This window comes from Babylonia areolata, chromosome 24 (assembly GCF_041734735.1).
Source record: "Babylonia areolata isolate BAREFJ2019XMU chromosome 24, ASM4173473v1, whole genome shotgun sequence".
Taxonomy (NCBI): domain Eukaryota; kingdom Metazoa; phylum Mollusca; class Gastropoda; order Neogastropoda; family Buccinidae; genus Babylonia; species Babylonia areolata.
Window position 1 is genome coordinate 42,043,535 of NC_134899.1, and position 13,361 is coordinate 42,056,895.

General features: G+C 41.6%; 1 protein-coding gene across 2 annotated transcripts in view; it reads left to right on the top strand.

Annotated features, from left to right (window-relative positions):
- LOC143298553 (beta-1,3-galactosyl-O-glycosyl-glycoprotein beta-1,6-N-acetylglucosaminyltransferase 3-like) overlaps positions 1 to 6,403 on the top strand; it is a 121,390-nt gene extending 114,987 nt beyond the window's left edge. Inside the window, exons 5-6 of one of the 2 annotated variants that reach the window (XM_076611429.1) lie at positions 1,238 to 1,467; positions 5,850 to 6,403. In XM_076611429.1, the coding sequence (XP_076467544.1) occupies positions 1,238 to 1,467; positions 5,850 to 6,160 (541 nt within the window). In that variant the 3' untranslated portion in view covers positions 6,161 to 6,403. Of the gene's footprint in view, positions 1 to 1,237; positions 1,468 to 3,414; positions 3,758 to 5,849 lie in introns of those variants that run through there. The other variant, XM_076611428.1, reaches the window with a different exon arrangement.
- The last annotated feature ends 6,958 nt before the right edge of the window (positions 6,404 to 13,361 follow it).

The following is a 13,361-nucleotide window of genomic DNA, read 5'->3' on the forward strand; positions in this document are numbered from 1 at the left end:
AAACAAACAAACAAACAAAAAACAAACAAACAAACAAAAAACAAACAAAAAACAAAAAACACCCCCGCCCCCCCCCGCCCCCCCCCCAAAAAAAAAAACCCCAAAAAAACAAACCCCCCAAAAAACCACGACAGCAGCTGATATTGCAGACCAGGTTGGAAAAAATTCGAAAACCCGCCGTTCGATGATTTAAGATCGTGTTTCTTTCTTTTCCTTTTATTCTTTCTTTCTTCTTCTTCTGTTCTCTTTCTATCTTTTACTTGTTTCTTTTGTGGGGTGGTGGGGGTGGGGGGCAAGGTTGGACAGAACTTACAGCCGAAAGTGTTGAAAAAAGATTGATATTGTTCCCATCGCAAAGATAAGTTTACAAAGATTATAAAACCTCAATTTCGTGAGAATGATAGTGGAGGGCAAAGCTGACAATATATCAAACTATCAAAATGGGAGATCGCATCTAATTATTGCATTTTCCTGTGACATATATGATTAATGACTAAGCGTAAAACTCTTCTATACACTTTTAATCCACGATGGCAAAGAAAAGAAACTCGGTCAACAAGAAAAAAGAAACTGTGTTGTTGTTTTTAATTCTTTTAAACTCAACATGGATGATTCACACGAGGGTTTTTTTTCTTTCCTTGTTTTTGTTGTTGTTGTTTTGTTTGTTTGTTTGTCTTTCAGCTTGCCTAATTAGGTGTTTCTGTGCAAATCAAATCTTTATCAGCGTTTGAACGTCATACCTCTAGTTTTTGTGTTGCCACCAGGCAGATATCTAGTTAATTCTTTTTTTCATTTTTTTCAAAGCCTCCAGTTCTTGTGCAGTCAACAGGCTGATGTCAGATTGAAAAAAAACCTCTAGTTCTTGTGTTTCCATCTGGCAGATACCAAGGTAAAAATGCCTCTAGTTTTTGTGTTTCCATTTGGCAAATACCAAGGTAAAAATGCCTCTAATTCCTGTGTTGCCGACGGGCAGCTATCAAAGTAAAAAAACAAAAACAAACAAACAAAACAAAAAACAAAAAAAAACCCTCTAGTTCTAATGTTTCCATCTGCCAAATATCAAGGCAAAAAGCCCCTAGTTCTAGTGTTTCCAGCTGACAAATATCAAGGCAAAAAGCCTCTGGTACTAGTGTTTCCAGCTGACAAATATCAAAGCAAAACTTCTCTAATTGTAGCGTTTCCAGCTGACAAATATCAAGGCAAAAAGCCTCTAGTTCTAGTGTTGCTTCAACTTCAGGGACATATTCCGGTGGCGCTGGGAGAAGTACCTTCCGGCCCCCCACAACATCACAATCTACAAAGGAAACAATCAGATCGCGGCCAGCAGAGCCTTCGTAGACTACGTGTTGCACGAGCCACTGGTCCAGGATTTCCTGCTGTGGTTGAACAACACTGTGATCCCCGACGAGCTCTTCTACAATAGTCTGCACTACAATTCTCACCTCAAGGCCCCGGGCAGATATCAAGGTAATTTTTTTTTTTTTTTTTAAAGCCTCTAGTTCTTGTGCTGCTACCTGGCAGCTATCAAGGTAAAAACAAATTTTTTTTTTCAAAGCCTCCAGTTCAGGCGATGGAAAACTTTAAAAAGGCCTGACCTGAAAGGGAAGTGGGGGTGGGTGGCAGGTGAGGGTTCTGAACTGACTGCAGTGGAGCAGAGGAACAAAACTAGTGCCAGGAGTCATTCCCAGGGACCAAACAGGAATAAAGCTCTCCCCCTCTGTTGCTATGATTCGTCTGGGACAATCTTTTGATGGAGAAGCGGAGGGAGGGGCTGGGGGATTGGGAGGGGTGGCGCGGGGGGAACGGGAGAGGGCCGAGGAGGTCTTTGGAGTGTGGTGGAACAGGGAAGTGTGGGGAGATGGGGGCGGTGGAGGTGGGAGATTCTGGTCAGTTTACCCAAAGTCACCACCACAAGAACAAGAAACTGATAGGCATGGTTTTCTCCTGAGCGGCCACTCTTGTCAGTCATGTTTGATATTGGTCACCAAATCTCACAATCAAGTGGAGTGATGGCCTAGAGGTAACGCGTCTGCTTAGGAAGCGAGAGAATTTGAGCACTCTGGTTCGAATCACGGCTCAGCCACCGATATTTTCTCCCCCCCTCCACTAGACCTTGGGTGGTGGTCTGGACGCTGGTCATTCGGCTGAGACGATAAACCGAGGTCCCGTGTGCAGCAAGCACTTAGCGCACGTAAAAGAACCCACGGCAACAAAAGGGTTGTTCATGGGAAAATTCTGTAGAAAAATCCACTTCGATAGGAAAAACAAATAAAACTGCACACAGGAAAACATACAAACAAGAGAGGCAAGGCCTTCAAGACTCACTTGTGATACACTTAAAACAAAAAAATCCAAGCATTTTATGTATTGAGTATAATTTCAAAATGTAATGTTTAAGATGAGAAAGATCAGTTTAAAGCAAATTAAGTCCCCTAGCATTAATTACAGAGTAATTTCCCTTTTTTACTATCTGCACCAAAACGTTTGCAAAATAAATAAAACTTCCATGCTTAGCAAAAGAAGTTCCTGTTTGAACAAAAAATGATAATAATGACTGCTCTTGTTGTTGGGTCAGAATATCAGATCAATGTGCCAAGTTTAGAGAATACAAAAATATAAATATAACAGTAAATGCAGTTTGCATATAATTAGGCTTCATTTTTTTTTTTTTTTTTTTTGGTGCCCATCCCAGAGGTGCAGTATTGTTTTAAACAAGATGACTGGAAAGAACTGAATTGTTCCTATTTTTATGCCTAATTTGGTGTGAACTGACAAAGTATTTGCAGAGAAAATGTCAATGTTAAAGTTTACCACGGACACACAGACACACACACACACACACACACACACACACACACTCACACACACACACACACAACCGGACACCGGGTTAAAACATAGACTCACTGTGTTTACACAAGTGAGTCAAAAAGGGGGTGGCACTGTAGTGTAGCGACGCGCTCTCCCTGTGGAGAGCAGCCCGAATTTCACACAGAGAAATCTGTTGTGATGAAAAGGAATACAAATACAAATACAGATACAAATACTATTACCCCTCCTTGCTTGTTGTTTGATGGTTTCTTGTCGCCGTCGTCGTCGTCGTCGTTGTTGTTGTTGTTTTTAACCACGATCATCGTCTTCGTTATCTGTGATGTACTTTCTAATATTATCATGCCTTCTATTATTATTTTTCTTGATTTCATTATCACATGTTGATGATGATGATGATTGTTGTTGTTATCGTCATTATTGTTGTTGTTCTGTGATTATACTTTCAAATCATAATCATCATCATCATCATCAGTATTTTTATTATTATTATTACCATCACCAGCAGTATCATCATCATCATCACTGTCATCATCATTACAACTGCATTCAGTGTGAGATGATGCTGTATGTGTTGCACTCCAGGAAACGCCAACGAGCGACCAATCAGTTCAATCGCCCGCTTCATAATCTGGGTCAACGAGCGAACTTCGAATCGCTGCGTCGGGAGCAAGGTCGTCCGTGAAGTCTGCATTCTGAATGTGCTCTTCCTTCCCATGCTTCACCGGCGGAAAGAACTGTTTGCCAACAAGTTTTACGCCGGCTTCAGTCGTCTGGCACTGCGCTGTCTGGCAGAAGAGCTCCACAATCGCACCCGTGACCAGGCGTTAGGAAGACGGGGTTTCAACGTGTTCCTTTACCAGCAGTACGAGACACAGATACAAAGATTCGCCTGACCTGCCCAACGATGGTCCAGGCAAGGAAATAACAACAACAACTACAACAGAAATAATAATAATAATAATAATAATAATAATAATAATAATAATAATAATAATAATAATGGGCATTTATGGCGCTTAAACTTACCAAAAGCCCTAAACGCTTACAAAAACAAGAATACATATAGGACAAGTATACTGGGACGAAACAGCACAGGCATCAAGAGACAGTCACCACTTCCACCACGACTTTGCCATTCTCTTATCACGCACACAACAGAGAGAGAAAAAAAAGCAGTGCCATTCTCTTATCACGCACACAACAGACGCACACGAAGAAGGGACACACAAACTGGAGAGGAATGAAACAGAGGTGCCAATCAGGATGTGAAAAGAGTAGTTAAAAAAAAAAAAAAAAAAAAAAAAGATTTGAAGGATGACAGAGAAACCGAACTGCGGAGGGAAAGAGGGAGCTTATTCCATGAGGACGGGGCCTGGAAAGAGAATGAGCGTTGGCTCATTATGGGGTGGAATTTCGTTTAATGTCCTTTCATACACAGTGGTGACTGCAGACATTTTGTTAAAGTATTTTCCCATTTGAATGTGATCGTTTAAATGGTAGGAGATGACGGGGAGCGAATGGAGAGTTGGGAGAAACCTGGTAAAATGAGGATAGAATAAAAGATGAATGTTTGAATTGTTGAAATAAATGCTAAAGTACAAATAAAGAAAATTTCATTACGGACTTCGTAAAAGAGATGTGATTAATTTGACACAAGAAACAACTGATTATGAATGCAATAAGTCAAAAACAGAAATGTTCTCTGTGACTTTGGGGGAGGGGGAGGGGGACGTGGGGAGAGGCATTCATAGCTAGCTTGAAATCACCCTGTGACGTAAATTAGATCAATGAGAATCAATACAGGTTATTAAAGTAGAATCCCCCAACGTTTGCTTCTGTTAAGACATAATGGAGGGGGGCGTAGTGGGGGATGGGGTGGGGTGGGGGGATCAGTAAAGGCTAACCCAGAATGACCCGACCCGACTTCCTTTTTCAACAGCTTATCTAAATCCTCAAAAAGGGGAGTCATTTCCGACTAGGGTCAGGGTGGGGTGGTGGTGGGGGCGGGGGAGGGGAGGGGCGGAGGGGGAGTGCGGGAGGCGGGGATAGCCCAGAATATCCTTGGGGTAAAATCCAGCTGGGGTGGTAGCAGTTTGAGGCTGTTACACTGGCACAGACTGAGGAGGTATAATGACACCACTGGAGAGCGACCTCAAAAAGGGGCGGCACTCAGCCACCACTGCGAACAGACCAGTTTTGGAGGTCTCCTCATTTCCAGAGGTCTCTTCATTTCGAACACTGATTGTTCTTTCCCCCATTTAAATTTGATCATGGCACTGAGACAAAAAGTGAAATGACGACACAGCCTCGTCAAGTAACGTCATTGGAAGACGTCATAATCAGGTTTTTAGACCTCGCAAAAGTTAACAAAAAACAACTATTTATCAACCAAAGTAATATCTTAACTCGTTTGGTAACCAAATGTAACTACTAAAAGCACAAAGATGGCCAGTTTTGAAAGAGGACCGGAGACAACGTCTCGCTGCTGCAAGAAACACGTCCATGTAGCAGCGTCGCCCCTCCCCAGACTACAGAATTCCGTTGTGACAACTGCAGGCGCCTGTGTGTTTGCGGTCTTGGAATGTGGATCAAGCCACTCGTTCTGCCATTGATGAGAACACAAACTGTGTCATCTTCGTCAGACTGCGATGGACTTCCGAGAGAAAAGAAGATTAATATCACATGATGATGATGATGATGATGATTCATTGTTATCATTAGTAGTAGTACTAGTAGTATTGTATTGTATTGTATTGTATAACTGTTTTTGTCACAACAGATTTCTCTGTGTGAAATTCGAGCTGCTGTCTCCAGAAAGAGCACATCTCAACACTGACAACGCCACCCCCTTTTCTCTACCTGCAATTTCATTTGTTTACCTGGTAGTAGTAGTAGTGGTAGTAGTAGTAGTAGTATTGCTATATGCATGATCATTATCATCATCATTATCATCATCATCATTATCATCGTCATCAGAATACATTCACACAATAAGAGTTGAAGCTCTTGCAAACCAGGAAACGCCACCAAGGAACCAGCCAATCCAATGGCCCGCTTCATAATCTGGGTCAACAAAGACAATCGGAACCGCTGCGTCGGTAACAATATCGTCCGTGAGATCTGCATTCTGAATGTGCTGCACCTTCCCATGATTCACCGGCGAAAAGAACTGTTTGCCAACAAGTTTTACGCCGGCTTCAGTCGTCTGGCACTGCGCTGTCTGGCAGAAGAGCTCCACAATCGCACCCGTGATCAGGCGTTAGGAAGACGGGGTTTCAACGTGGTCCTTTACAAGCAGTACGAGAGACAGATACAAAGATTCGCCTGACCTGCCCAACGATGGTCCAGGCAAGATTTTTTCACCCCACTGTCTTCAAAATCCAGCTGCGAAGCCAGCAAAGGGCAATAGATGCACTGGCAGATGAAAAGTCTTGCTATACACTTGCACAGAATACGTCCAGCTAGGCACCTGTACAGAACACGTCTAGCTACGCACTTGTACACCTGTACGGAATACGTCTTGCTAGGCACCTGTACTGAATTCGCTGAGCTACGCACCTGCACAGAATGAGTCCAGCAATGCACCTGCACAGAATGAGTCCAGCTATGCACCTGCACAGAATTCTTCTTGCTATGCACCTGCACAGAATACGTCTAACTACACACCTGCACAAAATGTCTAGCAGCGCATCAGCAAAGAATTTGTCCAGATACGCACCTGCACAGAATGAGTCTAACAGTGCACCTGCAGATAAATCGTTTTGCTGTGCAACTGCACAGAATTCGTCTAGCTACGCACCTGCACAGAATACGTCTAGGTATGCTCCTGAACAGAATTCGTCTAGGAGGGGGGTGATTTCACCTATTCGAGCCTAGCTCAGAATGATCGCAGGATAGAATTCAGCTGAGAGGGGGTAATTTGAGGTAGTTACACTGGTACAAAGTCTAGCTACGCTTTGGTTTATTGGGTTCAGTTGTGTCATTCCGTTTGTTTATTATACGTCTTTTTATGAGATAGTAAATATTTCTTTAACACTGACGGCCAAAGGATTTGGTACTGTGTTGATATGACTTGATTGGTCAAACCTGTGCAGTCCCGCATGTTTTTTTTCCTCCTGGTTTATAAGACAACTGAAACCAAACAGCTGATTCTGTATCATTCCTTTCGATAAAGTATAAACTGACATTGGCTGTATACGATTGTACTGTATCATAGTCATGTCCGACTATGACCATCGGAAAGGCAGAGGATGCCACTTTTGTCCCGACTATCTGGGCTAGAATTTGGTTGTAGTGGAGAGTGTCTTGCCCAAGTTACATCCCCAGTCTCTCGGCCAAGAGGGCTTTAGGACAGTCGGTGTTGGGATTATTCCCAAAGGCCAACTAACCCCCAAGGCTGCAACACTAATAGCCATTGCAACCTTGCCTCCTAGTTTAAAAGTCATAGTCCTAAGCTGTAAATGACTTCCCATTGCAGCAGAGAAACCATTGATCATACAGCTCTCAACTTGTTGGCCCAACTGTAAGCTTATGTCAATCTCTTGTACTGTGTTAGATGGTAAACGATTCATGTTAATCCGCATGAAGTTAGCTAAACCTTGCTGTGCCATCTAAATGCGTTAGTGGAGTTAGTGGTTGGATCTGGTCTCCAGATAATTCTGGGGGCTGTATAGAGATACCTGTACCACACTTAGAGGTAGTCTTAGCATTGCTTAAGTATGTCGCTGCTCACATGTATTGCCACTGCACACTCGCTATAATTGTTTTTGCGACTCACAGACACAGTCTTCTCCTTCTTCCGTCTTCTTCTTCCGAAAGTAAAGTGATGAATTTGAAAAAAAAAGTGGTCAACAGATTCGCCTGTACATGTGTTTGGCATGCAGTGTGTCCAGCCTCACGGCTTATGTCCCCGTCTCACTTTTATCTCTGACGTGACCTTTGTACTCACTCCACTCTACTTTGTGGTCATCACACACACACACACACACACACACACACACACACACACACACACACACGCACACACTGTACATATATATATATATATATATATATATATACATACAGAGAGAGAGAGTAAAGCACTTATGTACACTTACAGATTATAAAAAAAAGGTGGCGCTGCACTCTGGCAACGCGCTCTACCTGTGGGGACCGGCCCGAATTTCACAATGAGAAATCTGTTGTGATAACAATGCAATGCAATGCCATGCAATGCAATGTAATAAAATAAACATAATGCGATACAATGCAAACCAAAGCAATGCCATGTAATACAATACCGTCAATACAATGCAATGCAATGTAATGCAATACAAAGCAATATAATAATAATGGTATTTGTATAGCGCTGAATCTTGTGCATAGACCACTCTAAGCGCTTTCGCACCAGTCATTCTCACGCACGCATAACTCTAAAATTGGAGAAACTGAAGACAAGGAAGAGGCAGGGAAGGGAGGCTATTTTGGGAAGAGGTGGGTTTTAAGGCCAGACTTGAAAGAGCTGAGTGCGGAGACTTGACGAAGCGAAAGAGGAAGTTCATTCCAATTGCAAGGTCCAGAGACAGAGAAAGAACGGCGGCCAACAGTCGAGAGTTTGAATCTGGGTATGCGTAAATGGAGTGGATCCGAAGCTGATAGTAGTGAGCGAGATGGAGTGTAAAGGTGAAGGCAGCCACAGAGATAGGAAGGGGCTGATTTGTGAATACATTTGTAGCATAGAGTGCTGATCTTGTATGCGCTGAGGGGACTGAATGGATGAAGCAGGCAAACCAGACAATAGAGAGTTACAGTAGTCAAGGCGAGAGAGAATGAGAGAAACAAGTCTACATGTTGCGTCAATGGACAGATATTTCAATACAAAACGATACAATGAAATGCAATGCAAAAAATGCAGTACAATACAATGCAATGCAATGCAAGGATTTTGAGCAACACTCCTCAAAGGCGCAGTCACGGAGTGAATGAGCGACGACTGTGTGTTCCTACTCTCTCTTCCTTGTCTCAGTCCACGGCACAAACTCAACCCAGTTCTGTTCAGGAATAGGCCACGGACCAAAACATTCTGCGATGTTTCTGCTGGGATTCGAACCCGCGCCTTCTCGGTCGTCAGCGCGCAAAATTAATCACTTCGCCACAGCAGTTGGTTCTCTCACTTTCACGTGTGGTTTTGGGGTAACGTTTGTGTCTGAACGATTTGTTCTTCCGGGAACTTTACACAGCTGCCAGGGATAGAAGGCGTTCATGGTCAGTAGGATCAACCAGTATTTTGCTTTCATCGTTACAACATAAACAGAACGCAACAGAACAACACTAGGCTTTTATGGGCAAAAGGATTTGAACAATATATACACAAAAGCGCGCGCTATAGCCAATTAATTAGGTGGTTAACAGACGAACACACACACAAACGCGCACTGCTAAACTATGGTGATAACAATCCAAGCAACGGAGTTAGACGCAAATATTGTCTTCATATATAAATTCATGTCTAACATCATCGTACATTAAGATTCAGTCTTGTAAGTCTTTTTCACAAGGCCTTGTTTTATTCCTGTGCCAATCACGCGGAATTGCGTATATGTCTATATCTGTATCTACATGAAGGAAAAAAATATAGGTGGCGCTGCTCTGCGGCTGACGCAGGCGTTGTTCCAAGGGAGAGCAGCCCGAATTTCGTTCAGAGAAATCTGTTGCGACAAAATGTAATGCAATACAACTGCTAATACAAACGTCATAAATCTTGCAGCACTGACGCTTTCACTCTCGGACCTGGATGCATGCAACAAGTGCCATCGCACTGAGTCTGATAACACGGAGACATGCCATTCATTATCATCGTCATCATCATTACTACTACTACTACTACTGCTACTGCTACTACTACTACTGTCAATGTATGCCATGCTATCATTCTCATCACACACGGTTCTTGTTCTTGTTGTTTATAGTCCAGCTGACTGTACAGGGCCATACCAGGACTGTCAAACCATACAAATGTTCAACCGCGTTAACACAAAACTGTTACATCTAAAAACAAAAACAAAAAAGCAAGCAAACAAACAAAAAAAAAAAAAACACACACACACACACACACGCGCACGCACACACACACACACACACACACACACACACACACACACACACACACACACACACACTGAGACAAGCCCACAAAACACACTTCATGACACAGTATCCCAACCATTTAACTCCTTCGGGCAAATAAGACTAGGCGATGCTGAGGACGCCAGCCATTTTGTTTAATTTATCATCCTCAGATTACAAAAAATCATAAAAAAGGGAAAAAAAACCCAACAACAATACTACATAGGCAAACTAGAAACACATGAAAAAGACCATATAGGCAAACAACACTGCAGAATGGACAGTCAGTGCCCATCCCAGTGTTTGCAATCTCACTATCTAATCGCCAAAGCAAAACAGCACAGACAGTGCATCAGACTGCGGAAAAGAGAAAAAGAAAGTGTCTAGGCTTACTTCAAAACATAAAGGGGAATGGACTGGGAAGGCAGAAAAAAGGAGACAACAGTGAAGGAAGTAGAGAAAAAAATAAAAAAAATAAAAAAACAACCAAAAAAACAACAAACAAACAACAACAACAACAACAACAACAACAACAAAAACAGAAACAAAGAGTGATAGAAAAGATGACATTTCTAGCACAGAATTTCCATTTTATTATTATTAATAGTTTATTCATCTAAGGTGATGATATTAGGACAGAATTTCCAGAAGGCGGGGATGTCATTGATACTGAAAGACCCCCAGCATCCTCACAGGGGACACACACCATTCACTTGCTCAGTCTGCTGCACTGAGAAGAAATGCAGTTCCGTTGAAATCTTACAAACGTTTCTGGCATGGCCGACAGCGAACACAAGACGACCAATAAACAGCACACACACACACACACACACACACCACATCCACAAAAAGTCATCAAACAAACCAAAAAAAAGGAGCGGGGCCCGGGGGGGAGGGAGGGGGGCGTTTCGGGCGAGCTTGCCATGATCCCATTGGGTAATTTTGATTGGAAAGAGCGTTGCTCTAATGTACAAAAAACTGTCTCCTAAATCCCATTCTTTATTCAAATGCAGATCTCATTTTGCATACACCAGTATCTGTCTATCGGTCTTCCCTTTCCCAGACCTTCAGAGCTGGGGACACTTGGAACTTCGGCCGGCGGAGAACATTTTCAGCGAACAAACTGAGTTACTGCCCTTCGCTGGTCCAATCGAACGTCAGCAAACAAAACTCTCCCTGCCCCTGTCTTTATTTCCATCTCTGTCTCTGTGTGTGTCTGTCTGTCTCTGTTTATCTGTCTGTCTGTCTGTCTGTCTCTGTCTTTGTCCTTCTCTCTCTCTCTCTGTCTATGTCTCTCTCTCTGTCTTAGGCCCTGTCTCTGACTCTCCTTCTGTCTCTGCCTGATGCAGTCTGGATACAGAGCAGGCCTTGATGTGACCAGTATGATTAACTTACAAGAATATTTGCAGCTACAGTGGGCAGGTAAGTTATTTGATGCCAAAGAACATCACTGCTGGAGTCTGATACCGAAATGGCACATGATATTCAGTGGAAAAGTTGCACCATACGACAATCTTTTTCCGTCAGATTAACTGTAAAACAGAAAAAATAAAGGGCTTAGAGAGAACAGACAATGAATTCTGGAAAGATGTAATCAAAATTTACTTAGATTACAAAAATATCACGCAACTAGAAGAAGTTACACAAACTACTTTCCAAAACCAGTTATTGTATAATAATTCGTTAATAACATACAAAAATACTCAGTCCACTCTTCTTCCAACACTGGCAAAAAAAAAAAAAAGGGGGGATTATTCAAATCAAACACATGATGCATCACACAGAGAACAGACTGCTATCACTGAATGAACTAAGCGGTATAACTGGCCAAAATAGAGCGAGTATAATGCTGGAGTTCAATGTTCTAATTAACTGTATCCCTAACTCCTGAGTTCAGTGGATACAGACAGGAAAACTACAGACAGACGAACACACAAGTGACGTAAACCGATTTAACACGAAACTAAAACAAATCAAGAAACTGTTAGCGAATAATAAGGAACCAGACACCCCATCAGCTTTTCATTTTTGGCACGGAAATTTTAATTTTGAAATAGATAGATCAGCTTGGGTAAGAGCAAAGGAAGTCACAAGGGAAACTAGATTAATTTAAGAGTTTTACATTGGAAAATTCTTCATAATATCTATCCAACAAAATTTGATATAATTCTAAACAAAATGAAAATTAAAGAAGATGAACAACAACTGCGCTTACTGTTGTGACAAAGTAAATTCCATCGAACACTTTTTTTTTGTGAATGCCCAGTTGTATACAACCTTTGGAGTTTTATTGAAGAGACAATTCATTACTCAGTTAATGTAAAGTTAAAACTATCAAATATGGATACATTATTTGGAGTAAAAAAATCATCTGCACATTAGGCGAAATTATCACTATATCAATCAACTTATCTTAATTGGCAAAATGTCTGTATTAAAAAAACAACAGAAAAAACAACAAACAAACAAAAAACAAACAAACGAAAAACAAACAAACAAAAACAAAACAAAAACAAACAAACAAAAAAAACAACAACAAAAAACAAACAAAAAAACAAAAAAAAAACAAACAGATTCAGCTTTACCCTTACAGTATATTTTTGAGAATTAAATGAAATTAAGAAATGTATCAGGCTGAAGTAATACTGATGTTGGTGAAATGTAATACAAATAAAAAACACAAAGAACGTAAATAACGCTTTACAGCAACACACATGTACATGTGTTTACGGCATATTCGCCAAGGAAACGCACCCCACCCCCCACCCCTCCCAGCCTATAACAACGCGCAAACACACACACACACACACACACACACACACACACACACACTGACTCACACGCACACACTGTGTGAAGGGTTCATTAATATCACACACGTTTCGTTATCATTTATGAATGTCAGGTATTGCAATACATGAAGTATTGGTATCGATTTCACGGTCTGGAAGTCTGAGTGTGTTGTTGCTTGTTGGTAATGAAAATAGCTCGAAACCCTGTTTTATCATTATTTTCATGTGAACAGCAACAAGCTGAGGGGAAGCTGTGGAAAGTGCATCCCGCAGAAGGGCCATTGCACATTCGGTGTAAGATTCTCTCCAGTCTGCAACATTTCTGCGGCGCGTTGTTTCAGTTAATTATCCGATTTGATTATTTTTTTTTTTTCTTTAATTCTTTTCTCAAAGAATTCAGCACATATTTCATGCAATGATTATGTCTCATAACAATACTTAAATGCTACTAACACTACTGAAAATGAGGATTCATGAAAGACTGAAAAGTTATATATTAAAAAAAAAAAAAAAAAAAAAAAAAAAAAAATCCCCAGAGAGTGCAGCTAGTGGTGGCTTTAAACTCAGGGGAATGATGCACTGAGGCTTCTGCAATAATTTTGCTTTTGCATCCACGACATAAGTGCTGAG